Genomic DNA, 20,058 nt, shown 5'->3' on the forward strand with positions numbered 1-20,058 from the left:
TAAATGATGCCAATGGCGTCAAAAGCTGGCGAGGCTGATACCTAAAAGACTTAGGACGTGATGTGCATTCTAAAATTTTGCATACTCGTATTAAAAAATATCTATCGATTTAGGCACACTGCGGCAAGGAACTAGTTTGTTCCATTGGGAATTATGTTTAAAAGACCCAATTCCCTTAAACTTATTTCGCTAATCTTTTCAGATTAATCTTCATATATTTGTGTAGTTATAAGGCAACAAGTGGGCTGAGCAGAAAGAGCGGATTAAAGGGTTATTTTAGGTTGGCTGTTAAGACTGAGCCAGTAAATAAGAATTTATGGGCTCTGCAAAACTGACTACGTAAACTGAAATTACCAACAACTAATACTATTTAATGAAGTTCTTATTTATAACCGACTGAGAACAGCAACAGACTAATTGTGGTTTCAAATGAGCTTGGCTTTTATATCTTCCAAGGATTCACAATTTCATGGCACAACAGGGCGCATGAGTGTGCTCTTGTGGAGCACGTGTTTATGTTGTTGGCACCATATAATAGACCATTGTGTAAACCATATGTCTGCTTATAATAGCGTTATTTGTTGTCATGCTGCAAGAGAGAAAAGGAAATGAAAGGAGAGCACAGAACATAACAATCAGCTGTTTTATATAATCGGAAACCTACAGTAAGATGTAAACCGGAATATTACTATAAAACATTACAAAAACAGTAATACAATGTTATGTTATTATTTGTCTAAAGAAAAACCATATATAAGATGAGCATTTAATAATAACAAACTCTATTTGGCATTGCTCTTTAAGAAAAAGCTTTCTATGTAGAGAGGACATGCGCAGATATTGAAAATTAAAAAGTTTGTTCAAAATTATTAAGGACTCCGAATTCCTAAATTTTAGACCACCAAAATTCCATACCAATAAAATAAAAATGTTGTTATTCATATTTCAACTTCTTAATTACTTTATTAATTATTTCAATTTTGAAAAAAAAATTCTAAAGCTATGTTGTTTTAATAAATATAGGTTCAATTGTTGCTCAATATTGTTTGGCATAATGAACTACTTTAAACTAATGTTAAGTCCAATGCCAGCATTTGAACCTCCTATTGCACAGCCCACTATCAGTTACTTGAGGATAACTCAATGGATGTTTCAATTTAAATGAAGTCATCATTGTCTGAGCCGTGCAATTTGGTTTCCTCCTCCTCCCGCTCCCACTCGTTCATCTTGGCCTGCATAATCAGATCCTGAAAGGATCCGTATTCGGTATTTTGCCTGGTCTTGGCAGTCAGTCCGACATCGCCTTCGTCGTCATAGAAATTGTCAGAGTCGTAGTCGGTGTCCCGGGGCATATCCAAATCGGGATAGTCATGCTCCTCGGTGTTCCTCGGAATCCCGTGCTTCAGATAGAAGGAGTTCAAAAGGCTCTCGATTTTCCAGGATGGCATGTCGGAGACCATCTTCACGGCGATCTTGCGACGTGGTCTTTTCAGGGTCTTATGGGGCCTATTGTCGGCCAGTTCGAAGTTAAGAGAGGTCTTCAGCATACGCTTGGAAGCTGTCAGTTTCTTCAAAATGGATCGGTAGAGTGCCAAAAACTGATCGGGTTGCTTCTTGACCTGCGGTAAGGCTTTGGGATTTTCCAAAATAAAACGATTGAGCAGCTCCTTGGTGCCCTGTTGGTCCTTTTGCGATTTGAGAAGTTCAACTAAAAGGAAAATAACAAATAGGTAAAGTAAGTAAATGATTTAGTGGCACTTTTGGTATAGGTAACACACCTTTTTCTTGGCTTAGTCCCAGTGTGTTCTTGAAGACTCCCCAGTCGTCTTTGGCTGGAGCTTTGGCAGGACTCTTCTCTACTTTCTTGATGTACAATGCCAGGCAGCTTTGCTGAATGGTCAGCAGCAGAATAATAATATTAAGCAACTGCATGTTGAATGTTTCCGTTTAGAGATGTGATGTGCTTCCTTCGGAGTGTAAAGCGAATGTGATGTCCTCTGCTGGGACGAGCTGCCTCTTATACCGCGTTAATTGACATAACCGCAGCGTATCAGCATTAGCATCAGCATCGGCATCGGCGTTGCGTGGCCGATAATCAGACAAAAGGACATCCGGGGCGCCTCCTGTTTCGACAAGGAGTCAAGCGACAGGACGACATGTGCCTGATTGAACGCCGCGCATTGTTTTTCTAAGGAACACTTAGCGCGAGCCGCGGCAATTAAACGGCCAACTGAGCGAGCACACACAAAAATTAGTGCTTACGCATCTTGCCTCAGACGACGTTCAGTTCAGGTAGAGAGTCCTTTCCGCAGGACGAACAGAACGAACAGGAGGAACAGTTTGAGCAGGACAGGCGTCAACCAACGACAGGCGACAACAAATGTGGGAATCGGGAATCAAAGTGCGTAATTGAGTCGCTTAAAAGCGCCAAATGGTTTCATGAATGTAGCATTCGATTCAGGTAGACGCTCGCCTTTTAAATGCGAAAGGAAGTACAAATAAATCCTAGCGCCAGCCATAAACGGATCAACTGCGCCGATCTCAATCCGCTGGTCTCTCCTCTCCTCTCCTCCGCTCCTCTACTCCGCTGCTCGACAAGTTTTTCGCTAATTATTCCTGAATGCGGGTTTTATTGATGCAATATAAATAATGCAAATGCAATTTGCGGTGCACGCAGACAAGGGGGTGGTTCCTGGTTCTTAAAAAATGTGCCACCAATCTGCCATCTGCGGAAGGCCTAGCCTCGAATGTCAGACGGCTAATTATGTAACATTGATAATTCAAATATATAGTAATCCTTAATGCAAATAGAAATTCTGAGTAAGCGTCATTTATTTTTCATTCGGTTGTAAAGATACCCAAATATTGTGAACTTTCTCAAACTTAACTAAAGCAGAATCAAAATATATATACATTATACAGAGAAACTGAATTTCCCTGTTTGCTATTTTATTAAAAAATACAAGGTAAGAAAACACAACAGGTTAAAAACATTTAACTCAATGTTGACGCATTATATCTTTAATTCTTGGAGATCATAAAAACCTAGACTTAAAGTGCTTAATAACTTTCCAAAAGCGGCCGATTATTAAATAAAATTTTAATTCTTATAATTTAGTAATCACTGCCTTATTTGAACACACCTTATTATATTTCAAATCATAAACTTTCTTAAGTGCCTCCTGGGCTTGTGTCAAAGAAATAAATACGGATTACTATTATTCTGAGTGCAATGATATAACTATTATGAGTTTCAGGGGCCTGTTAATGTTGTTTAGACTGTTCATAAAAAACAAAGCTAATTGTTAAAGTTTTCATCTTAAAAATACGATTTATTATAAAAAATGTTAATTGTAAGAACCAGTTTGTATACTTATTTTTGATTACACATCTAATTGTTTAAGTTTTAAACATACTTTCCGTAACAAAAACTCTTATGCGTCCATGTCTACATTTACATTTTACATGTAGAATATTACTCAACGACAAGCAGTGCAATTTAAAATAAAGCAGGGTACAGAAGTTACATTCGGTGTTAAAGCAGTTCAAAAGCAGTTACGGTGGCGATTTGTCAATGGCACTAGCCGATGAAAAGGCTCGAATATCTACAAAGAAAAGATGTAAAATCTTGTTGGATTTTATTCCGAAGACTCGAACCCAGGATGTCTTTGTTGGAAATTGAAAATTTTTAAGGCAAGTTTCCTTTTAATCACACAAAATGAATAAAAAATTGTATAAAAATGTTAGTTGGTCAGTTATTGTGTTATATCATAAACCTTTTATAATTTAATATAAAACTGTCTCCATTTGACTTGAATAAACTAAAAATAAACAAACTGTTGTTAATATTTATTACTCTTTAAGTTAATTTAACAACACGTTTAAGATACCACGCCTTCTGATTCCAATTAGACATTTATTAGAGACGAATTTATTCTTAGTTGTTTGTTAGTCATGAATGAGACATTCTGCAGTATATTTTTGATTTCACCTAAAAACACACTTCAATTTCTGTCACATCTGCTCATATTGAAAAATATATTTTTCTATAAACACCGTAGTTATAGAAACCTTATTTCTTGTTTATCATTGTAAATAGCCGGCAAACGAGTTAACTACGCCAAAATGCCGAAGGTATTATTCCAGAAGTACAAGAAGGTGGTCAGTAACATCGACCCGAGTCGTCACTCCGATAAATTCAAAGAAATCGACGAATTTATGCGCTCGCAAGCTACGGAATCGGATTTCGTGGATGAAATGGAGGGGGAGTACGAGGTGGAAACGGAGGAAATGAAGTCTAGTGAATTTAGTTTGTCTGAAGGTGAACCGGCGCTGAATATCGGAAAGATCGACTTATCCTTTCCGGAGACTATCGAGGAGTTCGAAAACAGTCCGCAGTGCTATCCACCCTCATACTATACATTATCGCCCAAGGAACGATTGCTACTTCTTTATGCCGAAAATTTCCGCAAGCAATTGGTTCTCACTTACCCAAAAAAAAGAGCGATGGTCTTGGCCTTGCCCAACGAATGCAAAGTTCAGGTAAAGTGTTCACCACCTTCTTTGTTATGTTACTATTAATTTAATGTTTGATGATAAATTGCCCCTTTTAACCAACTTCCAGAAATTTGTGTGCACCACCATCAGACCAACGGCGTTTATACACACGGAACTCATATCAAGCGTTGAGGAAATTGCCAAGTTTGTCGCCGATTTTGTTCAATACGAACCACTAGATGATCCAATAAATTTGGTAAGTGATTATTCTTTTATTTATGCTACATATTGACTGTTGCAGACAGCTTAGTTTGAGCTGAAATTTCACATTTTGTTATTGATTTTTAGCGGTAATTTGGCTAAAATACCACTCACAACTGTATGACTGACTTTTTTGTACGGCTTAAGACCTTCTCTAACGATCCTCATCACTTTCCGGACGATTTCAAATATTATAATACTGTTCCAATTTTCGCATTTATCATAAGTTCTAACATCATTTTTTTTTTCAAAAATGGACTCAAAACAAAATTTTTAAGCTGTGAATGCCAATCGAGTTACAACTTTATGACGAGTTTAACGAGATATGATAATCCAGCGTTTGGCCATTATTCAATCAGATTTTTGGTGCTTCTAATTTTTTGCCGAATTTCCAAAATAATAATTTTTTAACGCGTTTTTCAACAAGAAATCATTAAACTTTTCATTTCACTTCATTTTTTCCTATTTATTTTATAAATAAAACCGAAATTGGAACTGATATTTTTGCGCTTTTATTTTTTGTTGCCAATTTACAAAAATTTGAATTGACCAAAACGAAATGATTGATGATCTTGTCCGGTTTGGCTTAAGCTAACAATTTCATGATTGACAATTGTAGCCCAAAAGTAGTTAAATAAATATAACCTGTAAAAATGCCCCGAGATTAATGAAAAGGACAACAGTTCTAAGAGTTTCATAAAAATTATCTAATTATTTTTTATTGAACATGTATTTAAAATTACATTTAAATTTGTAAATGTCTTTATTTAAATATCGCATTAATTTCGAATTAAGAAAATTCTTTTGAGCACATTTCCATATAGTTATTAATATAATATACGAAATTTAAAAACGTTTGATATCAAATGCACACCATTGCAGTTCGAAAAGGTTTGTTGTCGTAACAAAAAACAAAGGCTATAACATTTTGTCTAGAATGCATTGGGTATAAAACAACCGAAATAAAACAAAATCGCTTGTTTTTCCGTTTGAAAAAGAAATGCATAATAGCTACAAATAGAGATTCTCGATATATACACATTAGCCGTACGATTAATTAATACAATACAATGGAATTGAGTTGAGAATTGAGTTGAGAATTGAATTGAATTGAATGGAAGAGAGGCTGAAAGTATGCTCGATAGTAGGTGTTGTCACAGCTAGGAGATAAATTCAGTGGAGATCCAGGAGGCAAGATCTAGCTGGAGCTGGAGCTCAGTTCGTCATACTGCTGGTACTCGCCCGTGATCTGGCAGTCGTCATCCGGCTCATCGTCGAGGTCACAATGTACAAATTCGTAGGGGGGGAAGAACAGGGAGCTGAGTAGGGTGGCCGACGATCTGTAGACTGCCGGGGCATAGACATGCTGCATCCTGTGGGAGGGATCCGCATCCATATCCTGCCTGGCCGCATTGCTTGGGTAATCCTCTGTATCCGTGGCTGGCTCCATGGGCGCCAACTTTGGCTTTTCCTATTTGCGACGGCGACTCTTGCCGCGGCCACTGCCCTCCTCCTCCTCCTTGCTATCCTTGCTATCCTTGTTATCCTTGTTATCCTTGTTATCCTCGCTCTCCTCCTGCAAACTCCTGGAGCAGGGCTTCTCCATTGGCGGCATCTCGTTGCCCGACTTGATGGCCGCTATCAGAAATCTCAGCTGCATCAGCTGCACGGCTGTCACCCGAGGATTGCTGCAGTTCTCCAGCCACTGCAGAAATTTCTCACCATGATGTATGGCCTCTGTGTCCTCATCGCCTGTGCAGTCCAGATACTTGGCCTTCTCCTCCTCGTCCGTCTTGTTGGAGTTGTTATTGTTATTGTTATTATTATTGCTGGCACTCACATCGTTGTTGTTCTGAAAACTGCCCTCCGATTCGCTGCCACCCATCTTGAACAGCATATTGTCTAGGATCTTCTCGGTGTTTTTGGGACTACTGCTGCTGGCTGGCATTGATTCTGAATTTGCCAGGGGACTTTGCGAGGGTGTCATCACCTTGCCGGCGGAAGACAGATCCTCTGGCTTGCCGGAGCCCTCGACCTCCGCTTCTCGGGCATCTGGGTCGCCAGAGTCGCCCAGTTCCTCATCCGCTTCGGCATTCTGCTCATTGGAGGATAGACTTCTCACCGAAGGCGTCTCAGTCTCCTTGGTGAGATGGGAATACAGAATATTCGAGGGATCTCCCTCAGCTGTGGAGTTGGCCACCTGCTGTTGCATGGAATTGGCTTGCAGGGCGGCCAGAGTGGCTGCATTGGGATTGAGGGTGTGCAGACTGGCCCCGAAGGCCTTGCACCAGTTGTACCACGCCGCATTCTTCTCGTCCAGACTTCCCGAGGGCGTGGACGAGGGCGTGAGTGGGGCCGATGGTATGGGCGGCGTCTGGGCAAGCTGGTTCATGTGATGCTGCGGCGTGGAGGAGCGTATCGGAGGACTGGTCACGCCCATTGGTATGCTGGGCGGATAGAGGGGATTCAGACCCAACATGGTCTGCTGCGATTTCAGCCAGTAGAGTAAGGGATCCTCGGCCAGATTGGAGAGCGTCATGGGTCCGCCCAACTGAGAGGGCGCAATCGAGGGACTTGGACTCTTGATATCGCCCCCCTTGACCTCGTTCTTGATGCTCAGATTAAGGCTGCCCTGGGCTGCTTCCCCTGGCTTCTGTTTGGCCCAGTTCTTCACCGACAAACCCGATTGAGTGCGATCTCCACTATCACTCCTGGGACTTTGTCCACTTGGCTTGGGGTTCCTCAAGCCACCAGCACCAGCGGCACCCGGAAAGCTACTCAAACCCGACATGGCCGCCAGACCCGGATTGAGCTGGGCCAGCAGGTTGAGGTTGGTGGTCAGCTCGTTGAAACTGATAGCCAGCGGGGACTGTGAGATGCCCGTGAGACCCGACAGATGCGTTAGACTGGAGAGCGGACTGATGGCATTCAGGGAGGGATCTGCTGTGGCTGGTCTGTTGATGTCGGCCCCAAAGACCTTGCCCTTCGCCCCCACTACGCCACCATTGAAGGCCGCATAGTCCACGGGCAGGCCATTGTAGCCCAACTCGGCCAGATTCTTGTTTGTACTGTAGTCCAGACCATTGAGGGGTGATCGCTTGAAGGCCAGCTCGTCGAACTTAAGTTTGTTGGAGAAGTTCAGGGGCAGGGCGGCATCCAATCGCTGCCGTTTCTCCGGGGGACCCAGCAATCCTCCTCCTCCTCCTCCTCCTCCTCCAACTCCTCCCCCGGAGACATCCAATTTATCGGCCAAGGCGTCGGCGCACAGGTTGTCCGTGGTGGACTGCCTGGACATAAAGCGCAGTTTGTCCTCGTTTTTGCACCATCCACGCAAAGTGGACTCCGGCACTCCGATGTCCCGGGCCACCGAGGCCTTGGACTCGCCATCGTGGATCCTCTGGATGGCATGGATCTTGTCACGTGGCGTCAGGCTGCGCAAAGGCCGTTTGCCCTTGGTGCCCATGCGGATGTTCATGTGGGGGTAGCTGGAAATATCCAACTTGAGGCCGTTGTCGAACAGCTTGGCGCCTGCAGAGAAACGAGAAGAAAAGAGCAGACAGAGTTCTTAATTAATTACCGTGACACACTTGGCATATCGCATATCGCATATCGCATATCGCACGGCGTACCGATGCGTTCCCATTCGCCAGTGGTGTAGCACATAACTATATATATTTACCAGACCGAATGGCGAATGCGCGTCCATGTACTTTGCAAATGGGGTTGGGGTGTGTTGCTTAAAAAGGGGGGTTGGGTGTTCGCACGGGGCTCCAATAAAATCGCCGCGCGCTTTAAAGTTTTACAGACAAGTCGCGGTGTAAATACGCCGCTCAACCGGGCGTATGCGCTATATTGCGTATACGTGTAGGTGTTCTATATATATATATATATATATATATATATATATGTTGTACACATAGGTATAGGTATAGGTAGGATGACAAAATTTCTCGCTCTCGTACGCTCTGCAGGCAAATGAGCTGCGTCACGCCCCTTGCCTCTTTTTGCGTTCGGCGCACGAAGGATGCCAAATTTGCAAAAGGACACTCTGTGTGCTCTATATGTGTGTGTGTGTGTGTGTGTGTATACTGGGGAGACAATGGAATATGCTAATTGGTGCGTTGCCTTCGCGCCGCGACGCGCCTGCTCCAAAATGCAGCAAAACGCGCGCAACGCGAGGCCACGCTACGAATAAGCAACAAGAACAAGCCATTCGTCGGCCGAACTTTGCCGAGTCGTCGTCCGTCGTCCGCAAATTTATAACTTGTTTACCTGTTTCGGGCCACTTGGCACTGCAGCGCAGAGAACATCCCCCAACTTTGGTATGGAAACTAGGGGATCCATATCCACATCCACAGTCATGCCAATGCCAACAAGCACGCCTGTTGCGCCTTCCCAGCCTTCCTTTTTATATCCCAAAAAGTGAAGCAACAGCAGGTGCAGCAGGAGCAGCAGCAGTGGCAGCGTCTTTTCTCAAGTCTTTTTCTCGACCTGGCTTAAAAGTGCGGGCCAAGAACCTGAGCGAGCAACAATATGCTCCGCCTCCATCTCTCCAGAATGTGAGGCATGCAAAAGAGCTCGCCCCATGGTGCAATTTTAAAATGAAAAACACGTTTTGCGCATGACTGACACATGATTTCTTTCCCTGTTCATACATATATACAAATATACGTATATATATATATGTATTTGTGGCATTCAAATATACAAGGAACTCAAGTCGGTGTGTGTTTTTTGCCCGACAAGAAGAGCAACTTAAGAGAGTGTGTTGGGGAACTAAGAGCGCAGACAGACAAACTGGTGGAGTCTTTCGTTTCGTTACGTGCATCCATCCATCCATCTATCCATCGCAATGCTGTTTACAAAACGTGCATCGCAGCCACTTGAAATGGAGTTTACACGTTGCCAGCTATTAATTGGAGCTCCCTGAATCTTTGCTAAGTCCAGATAACTGAGTTGGTTGCCTTAATATACCTTGAGCACAGGATTTCGGATAAGCAGTTGTTGGACAACACGAACTGCAATGCTCTAGGATAGTAAACCGATAAATAAGTCAATAAATCGCTATGCCAAATATTGTATCTGTTTAAAAAAATGTAATCGGATATCTGATTATCAAAGTTATCCATTTTTTGTATGGATAAGTTAATTCACTGCAAACCATACATTTTTTAAACTGCTTAAAAACATTTGTCTTGGGTTCAAATACATAACGATTATCTTAAAACTGTATTTTGGTTTTGAAACAAACATCAATAATTGTGAAAAATTGTTTTTCAAAGTAAAAATAAAACTAAAATAGCTTTCTATAATTAAATTTTAAATTTTGTTTTATTTCTTATAAAGTATATTGTTAGCATAAAGTATATTCTAATCAAAATTTTATAGAAAGAGCAATTAGAGTTTTAAATAAATTGACAAAAAAATAGTTTTCAGAAATTCTTAGTTAATCGAAGTGTTAATTAAAACTGTATTATGAAAGCATAAGTTAAAGTCAATTAGTTAAGTAACAATGTAACAACAAACGGCTTTATTTATAGATACTCAAAGGCTTACCTCCATTTATGTACCTTGCCTACTAGTATTAACGCTCTTGACACCTAGTTTAATGCTTAATGCGTATTTATCCATGCGGTGACCCCAACACCACACCAAACACAGACACAGACACACTGGGATGCTCATAACCAATGAAGCAGCAAATAACTGTGTCGACGGTGGTGCATGTGATTTCAGCACCTAAACACCTAAACACACCACCCCCTGAGCCACCAACCTGCCGACCTGCACCCAAACACATATCGAATAAAACTTTTACAGCTGTATAAAAATTACAAGGTCTTCGACCATTCAGGAGGAGGAGCAGTAGGATGTGAATTGGATGGGGCAGAAGGAAAAGAATTTTTACTTTCGCTTTCTGCACAGGGTCCAGTTCAGTTCAGCTCTGTCCAGTCCAGCATAGTATTCCGTCCTTGTCCTAGCCGGCTCGCCATTAAACTTTTCACGAACCGAACTGGGACAGTGAGAAGTGTGTAAAAAATCTAGTAACAACAGAAAAAGATGAAAGAAATAAATATAAAAGAATTACACCAAGTTTGTCAGTGTGTGGTGTATGGTGTATGGTGTGTGTGTGGGGGGGGTTGGGGGGTTTTCTGTCTGGTGTTGCTGCTGTGCACACATTCACAAACACACGAAAGGACATATGTATGTCTGTAATGGCCAACCGTCTGGCCATTCGACTCTTTGAGAATGCTTGTGTGTGTGGCTCTGTGTGTGTGGGCTAAGAGCTTCTGATTTTCCTATATACAATTATAATTTTATTGTATTTACTATTTTTTTCGTTTCTTTGGCTTCGTATTGAACTCAGTCACAGACAAACAGGGGCAATGCATGTGGCAAGGACACCAAGGACGAGGTGGGGCAAGGGGTGGGGGGTCAGGAAAAAGAGGAAAGTCTGGCAAATGGAGGTCAACGACTGAAACTAGTACTAATATGTGCAAGCGTTTGATAGCTCCATTCGTTTGTGCTAATGCAAAAAGAAATAAAACACAAAAAGAGGCAACAAATAAAAAATAAGAATTCCGTAAATAAAAGAAAAAGTTGCCTCGGTCTGAACCCAATTGTATGTTTGTGTGTAGTATGCTTGTGTGTGCCAGTCTGGGAGTTTTCTCACACACCGCAGTTGTGTCGTGTGTGCTAATACACCATGGGTCTGTTGTAATTTCGGACCTGTTGGAACCAATGATATATGTGGCTTTAAGCACTATTGCACCTTTTTATTGTGTGTTTGTTTATGATTAGCTCGATTAATGTTGTTCTGGATTATGGCTGAGGACAGAGTACCAGCGTTTTGCGATTCGCATTTGGAGTCTGACTATTGAGCTTAAGGCAGTTATTTCGGGAATCGCTAAAAACCTGAGAAGGTTTGATAACTAATGATTGTGCTTAACATAATGGCTTTCGTTACCAACAATTAAAATATATGTTTTTTTTATTTCCAAGAGAACGAACTCGTTGAATAGTTTTATGTATGCTATTTGTTTCTTTTATAAACGTATTAATGATTTTATAGTTTTCTTCTTCGTTTTATATAATGATATAATCATTAAACGGCTTTCGCTTGAAGAATATAAGTTAAAATAAATACATTTTGAATCGCATAAGTAGACATATTTAAAATAACGAACATTTCGTTCATTTTTTATTTTTTAGGTAAAATTAAAATGTTTTGAGTACCCTTTTTATACATTACAATATTTGTTATGTTTGAGCTTATGAGTTTAATCAGTAAGAAGATTTATATTTATTTGTTCTTTTTTTCTATCTGATATATATATATAAATTTAACGTTGAGAACGATAACCGAAGCAAAGAAAATGACTAAGGTTGTCACTAAAGGATATACTTACTAAACAAAACTTTAAAAACAAACTTTAAATTAAATATGAAGGACAGGCTACAATTATATGACTGTGGAGCATAGAATTCTGCCATAAAAAGTCAAAAAACCACGTTCGTAATTTGGTGCATAATAAAATTGATTTCACAATATTAAACTATTTAAAAATTGTTGCATAGTTCCCGGCGATAAGCAACATGGTACGCTATGTTAATGACACTACATAGTATCCCATTACTTATTTAAGGGAAACGACTGTTGGTAGAGGCTTTTGTAAATTTAGTTGTAAGAACAAAAATAATCGTAAACTACTTCTAAAGCACGGAAAGTGAATGTAATAATTAGTGTAACAATGTATTGTATATATTGCTTGTATTGCTTGTTTCATTGGTCTTCAACACCGGTATATAGTTAAATACGTTAAATTTTGGAATAGTGTATACTTACACGTTATTTAAAGAACAAAATGTCTAAAACATTTAAGCTGGAATAGTTTTCTTTTTCAAATGTAAGAATTACTGAATGCGAAAAGTAGTAGTTTTTTTGGTAAGGTTCCGAATGGTCAAAAATTTAACTCAAGTTCTTTTACAAATATACACGTTTAAAAATATATATTAAATATTTTAAATGTGGTTTCATTGCCTACCAAGAAATGACAATTTTTTTAAAACCACTTTAAAATATAATAATAACTTTACGAATTAAATGCTTTCCCAATTTGCATTGCATTGGATACCCATATGGTCGTGGGACTAATTTTAAAACAATTTACACTTTTCCATTTTATATTCCCTTCTGTCTTTGTTGTTTTGTATTTGTTGATCGTTAAGTATCATTTTAGTGTTGTTTTTCCGTTATTAAAACCACTTTAGTAGAAATTCAGAATTATTGTTGAACTTTAATTTTTCTCGGTGTATAATTAATTAAAAAGTTTTGAGAGAAATTGGTCATATAAACAAAAGCATTTTAAATTGGGCATCCCAATTGAAACTCTTTAAAAAATAAAATAATCATGTTTAATGTTGTCAACAAATAAAGAAATACTTTTGATTCACCGGACTAAAACATGAAAACTAAGTTTAAACAAAACATTTGAAGTATAAAAGCCTTAAAACACTTTTAAATTTTTAGCATATTACTAATTAAAGGCCAAAACTAACCTTTTAAATTAACTTCCGGGGCGAAATGTGATCTGGGCCTTCTTCCAGCGAAGGCGGGAGATTTTCCGGTGTTGGCCTAATGAGTCCGGATAGCACAGCTATTTACTCTTGTTTATTTTTCGACCAGCGATATTAAATTCACGATATATGTAGCTCACATGGATAGCAGTTATTGTTATTGTTTGGATTCGTTTTTTTTTTTGTTTCGAGGATAAACGGGAAACACAAGCGAACACTTTATGCGATTATTTGGCGTGCGAATTTCAGCGAAAGGACATGGACATGCGGTGCGGCGACCTCTCTCGCGCTCGTCGAAGGATATTGTGATATTGTGACGCTTTGCGGCGCTGCGACTGTGACGTGGCTGTGCGAACCTGAGCGGCTGGGCTAGCGTGCGGCGACAAACTACCGCGGCGGACTTGAGTGAATTTTGATTTTAGCGCGGCGAATTTCCGCACGGCGACGACGGCAACGGCGGCGGCGGCGGCGACGTCACGGGAAATTTAAAGTCGCACGTCCACGAAATGCGGCATATCGTTCTCACTCACACATACGTAAAAACGTTGGTGGTGGTGGTTGTGTGCTGGTCAGTCTGTCCTGCTGGTGTTGTAGTTGTAGTTGTCGTTTTTGTTTCTTTTACGTGGCCGTAGGTGTGCGTGAGTAGTCGCTCTTTCTCTCTCTCTCTCTCTCTCTCTTTCTGTCCTTCTCTCTTTCTCCAGCGTGCTCTCTCTTTCGCTCCAGCTCTAGCGAAATTCGCGGCCTTTTTCGTTGACAGGACAGCCAAATGTACAATGATTAATAACGGCCAAGACGGCGGCGAAGAAGTCCTCTCGCTTTGGCTTCCCCGTTCGCATTGCTTTTCGGCCTTTTCGGAATTTCGCATTTTGGCATATTGGCCGGCCCAACCACAGGCCGCTGTCCACTCATACACGCACACTGGGATACAAGCACCAGGACACCCGCACACACACACAGAAATAGCTGTGTGCAACGAAGACGACGCAATACTCGTGCTAGGCTTTTCCAGATTGAGAGACGCACATCCTTTTCGGCCTCCTTTTGCGCGCCCACGTGTGTGTGTGCACTGAGAAAATAATGGCACTTGCAAAATACAAATTTCCATAAATAAACATTAATTCATTTAAATTTATGACATTAATTTCAAAAATTTAAATCAAGTATACGTATCAAAATGTAAGGCACTTTCTAGCGAAAGCCCAATAGCTTTTTTTATATTCTTAACTAATTTGTGTAACTAATTTGAATCGATATAAAAGGTTGCAATGAAATTTTTCTTATAAAATTGATTAGATTATCATTGTATTAAGATTATATAAAATTTCGAAACTTTATGTCCAATTTTATTTCAATTGACATACATTTGCAACATCTTAGCATTCCTATTTGTTTCAGTGTAAGACTTTCTGTAACCTCAGGAGGCATTCGCTAGCGTTTAGCCAAACTATATTCTCCTTCCTTAAATGACGGAGAACTGCCCAAAATAAGGATCTTCTCGGAGAACGTGAAAACCTAGCCGAAATCCTTGTCTAATTTTCGCAGTAGGGGTTCCAATTTATCGCCGCTGATAATTCTGTTAGTTTTCCCGCTGTCATGTGCTGCAGTTGTTGCTGTTTTTATTGTGGCCAGTTTTCCTCGCTTTGTTTTGATACATGCCTTCATCACAGATTATGTGGACGCGCCTCTCATTCGCGCCCGCTTTAGAGAGTTAGCTGAGTCAAATGAGTCCTGAGAGCCAAAGAGCCGTTTCCTTAAGAGAGAGAGAGGGCGAGAGAGAGAGAGTGGACAGCTGGGCAGCTTTCGAGTTCGGCTTTTTGCCGCCCGAATGAAACTTGAGCGGTAGAAGGAGGAGGTGGTAGCCCCTTGGGAAACCCCCTTTGCGAATCCCCATTTTGAAAACAAGGCGAAAATTCTCTCTTTTTCTTGCTTATTTCGCTGGAGCGTGACCGGCGATCGCCGAAGAAACCGGAATTCTCGAACGGGCTCTCGATCGGAACAGCAGAAACCAGAGATATAGATATAGTGGTTGATTTTAATCGACTTCTTCTGGCAAATTGCTGTGGCTTACAAACGACAGTTGGCAAAACAATTAAACGCCAATCGTCATTGCAGCAATAGTATAAAAATATCAATAGCCATTAAAAAGCAATTGCTTAATAAACTTATTTAGTCTTAAAACGGAGGCATTTAACCACAACTTTGTATGTAATTTATAAAGCACTTACTTATTGTTGTCAAATTTTAATTATTTTAAGATTATATTTAATTTTACTGTTTGAAGCAAAACACAAGGAGATAAATTATAATGTTTACAAAAATCTATTTAATTTTATATTTTTCTTTTAGTCATAATCGAGAAAACTTTGAAAATCAGTCTAGGCTTAAAAAAAATTACATACATATACATATAAAAATTAAACTTGCTTTGTTAATAAATTATAGATTAAGTTAAAGGTTTAAGCAAATATAAATATTATTGCTAAAAAGTTAATTGGTTTCAAAATTATTTCTACGCATATGTGAGTTAAAAATCAAAGTAAATATTTAAAATCCGAAATTGACAGCTTAGGCTAGTGAGGATATAAGAATCCTTCAAAGTTTTAAAGTGTAATGCTTTATTAAATGCAAAATGATCCATTTAAAGCCAATTTGTAATTGAACTTTGATAGTTATTGAACTTTCAGCGCTAAGAATCCTCACAAGTACTTTTGCACCATTGTGGGATACCCCTTAGATTGCGATCCTATATATAATGTGTGTACACGCATAGGCCTTGGAGGTCGTAGACTTTGTAGTTGCTATGCAAAACATTTGCGCAGAGCACACATACATCCCTATTGTATCCTGGCCAACGGAGGCGGCCACTGACCATAATAACAACAACTACAAGAACAACAACAACAACAACAACGACGATGGCTATGAAAAAGACAGCAGCAGTGTCGCCAGAGCATCCTTTCGGGAAATCGCTAAGAAAGGTTTTTGAATCCACGTCCGAAACGCACACAAACGCACACCAGTAGAGGCCCAGAAAATACATATAAGTAGAGGCGTATACACAACAAGGAGCAACAATAACGCAGGACTACGGACGGACGGACAACGGACAGAGGAATACGGACAACGGAATACGGACTACGACCACGAGTACAGATGGCCGGCATGGGGCCGTATTGGCAAGAAACATATCCTTGCCACTAAAAAGCCAAGCAGCCTGCCCGGGTCGCTTCATTTCGTCACAAACACACACTGTACACACTGTACACACCATACACACCATACACATACACACATACAGTGCCAGTTTGGCAACACGCTACCCACACAGACGCACATTCTTCTTAGCATCCGCAGGACATCAGCATCTTTAGCGTAAATTTTGCTGCTGCGAAAATTTAGAGTTGTTGCTTTATGCCAATGTGCGTGCTGATGTCTGTGTGTGAATGTGTGTTTTTGGGTATATATACTTCAGATTTTCATCGGCCAACCTAAAACCCATCAACCCAACCCCCCTGATTTTGCGGAACCCAACCCAACCCGTCTATTGTCCATTGTGTCCAGTCCACCAAGGCAACACATTTTCCATTTTCGTTCGTCCTCTCTTTGGTCGCCGGACTTTCTCTCATATCTGCAGCTCCTTGCCAGCCGCCTTCGTTCCTCGTTCCTCGTCATTCCACCATCTAACCATCTAGCCACCCACCCGCTTGCCACCCCCTCAGATGGTCAAAACCCTCTTCTCTGGATGTGCGAGTGTGTGCGAGATGCCTTAATGTCGCTGCGTGTGTGTGTACAATTACGAATTCGTCGTCCTCGACTAAACTCAATTCACTTTCTCCCCGACTCTGACCAGACCGCGTCGTTGTCACCGTCGTCCAGCGATGTCCTTTCACCTCCCCCGCCCCCTCCCCTTTCTCATTCCCACCCCGCCCTCTTAACCCCTCATGTCACACCTCTGGATGGCGAAGGAAATTTTCGCGTGAATTGAAAGATGAAGGCGCACTGGGTTTTGGACGCTGGTCACCCCCGATTGTTGGCTATGCTATATGTACACGCATAGGTCCTTGTTAATGCGTATTTGTGTGTGTGTTGGGTGGGTATGGGTGTGAGTACATATGCTAGAAGACGTGTGCGCTTGATTTTCAGCACACATCGAACGCCCATTCTCCCTGCGAATCTGCATCCTCCGCACATTGTCTTTGTATAACTGTTCCTAAAACTAAATTTTCAGTTTTGCCTTCAGAAAAGATAAATGTGTGTACACGAGTTTTCTATGTGGTGTTCTTGTTGTATGTTTGTGTGCGTTTTCCTCGGGCTAAACGTACACTGGGATCTACTCTAAACACATCCTGAGAATATTTACTTGACTCATACTTGATTTGTCCCTGCGCATATCAATCAACTCATCGATCATTTGGTTTGATTGCGATCACTATCAGTTCGATTCTTGTTTTCTATTTGATATCGGTTTGAATCGAAACAGACATTGATGGCCCTCAAAGATTAACAAAATATATTTCACCTGCTTATACAAAATAATCCTTTTGCTATTAAGTATCTTAATTGTTTTATTGGGAAAATTGGGCCGAATAACAACAACCACATTTATGGGTTTAAGCCAGTAAGGATGTATAAAGTACCACCTGACCCTTCTTTTGTAAAACGTATTGCCAGTTTGTCAGAATCGTTCAAAAATTGCCAAACCTTTTTTTTCTATCGAAATAAGGTGTTTAACTAACTAAAAATAAAATTACACTTAATATATACTTAAATAAAATACTATTTAATTTTCAGAACTATTATATTCGTTTAAGCTAAAGTTAAATTGAATAATTTTAAGAGATACTGAATAAATATTCGAATTAGATACTATTAAAACTAAACATCTTCTTAAAAAAAAAGTGCTGCTCAAAATACTTGGATTTCGAATGTCTTAAAATCTTTGATCAGATTTTTCAAGAATATTTATAAGCCACTGAAACATATTTTCAAAACCTATATCTGGTTCAATGTATTTCTTATAAATATCTTGATTTTGATTGCCTACAAATCTGTCTTGGAGATATTTAAAATACAAGTCATGCTAGGGGTAATTTAAGCAATGCTTATGGAACTAAAACTTAAACGATGTTGCAAAACTATGTGTTGTATGCACAACTATTTTATTGCTGCTCTTCTTCTCAATCCACCTGTTTCACGAATTCCAGATATATTTTTGGGAAGGCGCATCATTGCTCGGAGACAGCCTAATCCGCTGTCCGCAATCGTGCTGACCTGGGCGGTCCTGCAGGATACCCTTAGTTGTAGTTGTAACTGTAGTTGCATTCGCAGTTCTTTGGCCGCTCCTACCTAAAACCAGCCAGCAGGCTGCCTCCTTAGCCATTATCTGCAGTTTTGTCTAAGCTAAGGCGATTTGAGCAGACAAAACCGCAGCTCTCGCAAGTTGTTGGGACCCAGTTCGTCCTTTCGTCCTGCTTGCCCTTCCATTTTGCGCCATGGCTGCTACGACTGCTACGGCTGCTGCTGGTGCTTCTATGTTCCTATGATTTGCATATTCGAGCTCGCAGCAGCTCCTTTGTTTTAATGCGCCTCCACCCCTTTTGGTGCTGGTCCCGGTCCTGGTCCTCCTTTGTCAGCAGCACATTTACCTGGCGGTGTGAGTGCAAGTGAGTGTGTGTGTGACACTGGTCTTTGGCCAGGATGCGCGTAAGAAGAAGGAAAGCGGCCAGGCTGGAATTTGTCCTTCCAATCTAAGCCAAATGTGCACGCTGGCCGCTGCTCGCCTTCGTCTCCGAGTTTTCCTATGGAAAAGCAGCAGGGAAATTGAAACAATTGAAGAGGTAGCCATGGATGGAGCCTGGACAGCCAGGACAGCCAGGACAGCCAGGACAACCAGACGCAGCATTTTCGACCATCAACTACTGGCCACTTACGGACTCGCCTCCACCACATCGCATTGGCAAATGTCCTGCTGCCAAAGCGAGACAGCCAAGCCCAAGGATTCGAGTGCGAGCGAGATATCCTTTTTGGCCAGAGCCATTGCCAGAGCCAGAGCCAGAGCTCTAGCAACGGCACAGACGAATCCTTTTCAAAATTAAACTATATGCAGCAAGTGGAAGAGCAAGGCAAGAAATGCACACACATACACATCCTTGGCATCCTTCGTATCCTGGTCCGAGAATCAGAATCAGTCGAGTGCGAGCCACATGCAAATAACGCAGACACATGCACTTTTTCTCGTGTATCCTTGCTCCGTCCGCATCTTATGTATTCGGGCAGAGCTTTGTTAAGATATTCTTTGCACCTAAGATGGACGACGTTAGATACGGGCTAGCTTATGTACAGGTTCAATCAGATGCTAATTGCTATAGGTCCGAAAACAGAACAGAGCATGTATTTGTTTATACTCATATGCCAGGATACACTATATATAAATGAGCCACCATCGTATACACATATGCTTATGCGGTGAAAATATGTAAGTGCAGTGCTGCACTTTCAAGTCTTCAAACAAAACGCGTCAGATTAGTTTCCACAACTAGACATTGGAGCAATAACTTTGAAAAACCCCAGAAGTCAGAAAATAAAGCATATATCATATATTTTTATAAACCCAAGCTGATCATCACATTTGACCTTAAAATCAACTTCGATTTCACTTTAACACTCTTACGAATATAATCACACAATTTGTTTGGCACAGTTTTTTTCTCCTTTCTTGTCTGC

The 20,058-nt window shown here is 40.8% G+C and overlaps 3 protein-coding genes across 4 annotated transcripts in view; 1 reads left to right on the forward strand and 2 right to left on the reverse strand.

Moving 5' to 3' along the window:
- Window positions 1-1,157: 1,157 nt before the first annotated feature.
- Window positions 1,158-1,932, reverse strand: LOC108143824. The gene is made up of 2 exons (XM_017268361.1): window positions 1,779-1,932; window positions 1,158-1,708 (listed from the first exon to the last, which is right to left on the reverse strand). The coding sequence occupies exons 1-2, from the start codon at window positions 1,930-1,932 to the stop codon at window positions 1,158-1,160; spliced, it is 705 nt and encodes a 234-aa protein (XP_017123850.1).
- Window positions 1,933-3,987: 2,055 nt separating this feature from the next.
- LOC108143729 (coiled-coil domain-containing protein lobo) overlaps window positions 3,988-20,058 on the forward strand; it is a 29,158-nt gene continuing 13,087 nt past the window's right edge. The window contains exons 1-2 of one of the 2 annotated variants that reach the window (XM_041709010.1): window positions 3,988-4,542; window positions 4,625-4,753. In XM_041709010.1, coding sequence (XP_041564944.1) covers window positions 4,126-4,542; window positions 4,625-4,753 — 546 coding nt within the window. In that variant the 5' untranslated portion in view covers window positions 3,988-4,125. The remainder of the gene's footprint in view (window positions 4,543-4,624; window positions 4,754-20,058) is intronic. The other variant, XM_041709009.1, reaches the window with a different exon arrangement.
- LOC108144041 (protein distal antenna) lies at window positions 5,552-14,222 on the reverse strand. The gene is made up of 2 exons (XM_017268679.2): window positions 13,318-14,222; window positions 5,552-8,286 (listed from the first exon to the last, which is right to left on the reverse strand). Exon 2 carries the CDS (start codon window positions 8,231-8,233, stop codon window positions 6,230-6,232), a length of 2,004 nt encoding a protein of 667 aa, XP_017124168.1. The 5' UTR covers window positions 8,234-8,286; window positions 13,318-14,222; the 3' UTR covers window positions 5,552-6,229.

This window comes from Drosophila elegans, unplaced genomic scaffold (assembly GCF_018152505.1).
Source record: "Drosophila elegans isolate 14027-0461.03 unplaced genomic scaffold, ASM1815250v1 contig_468, whole genome shotgun sequence".
NCBI lineage: Eukaryota > Metazoa > Arthropoda > Insecta > Diptera > Drosophilidae > Drosophila > Drosophila elegans.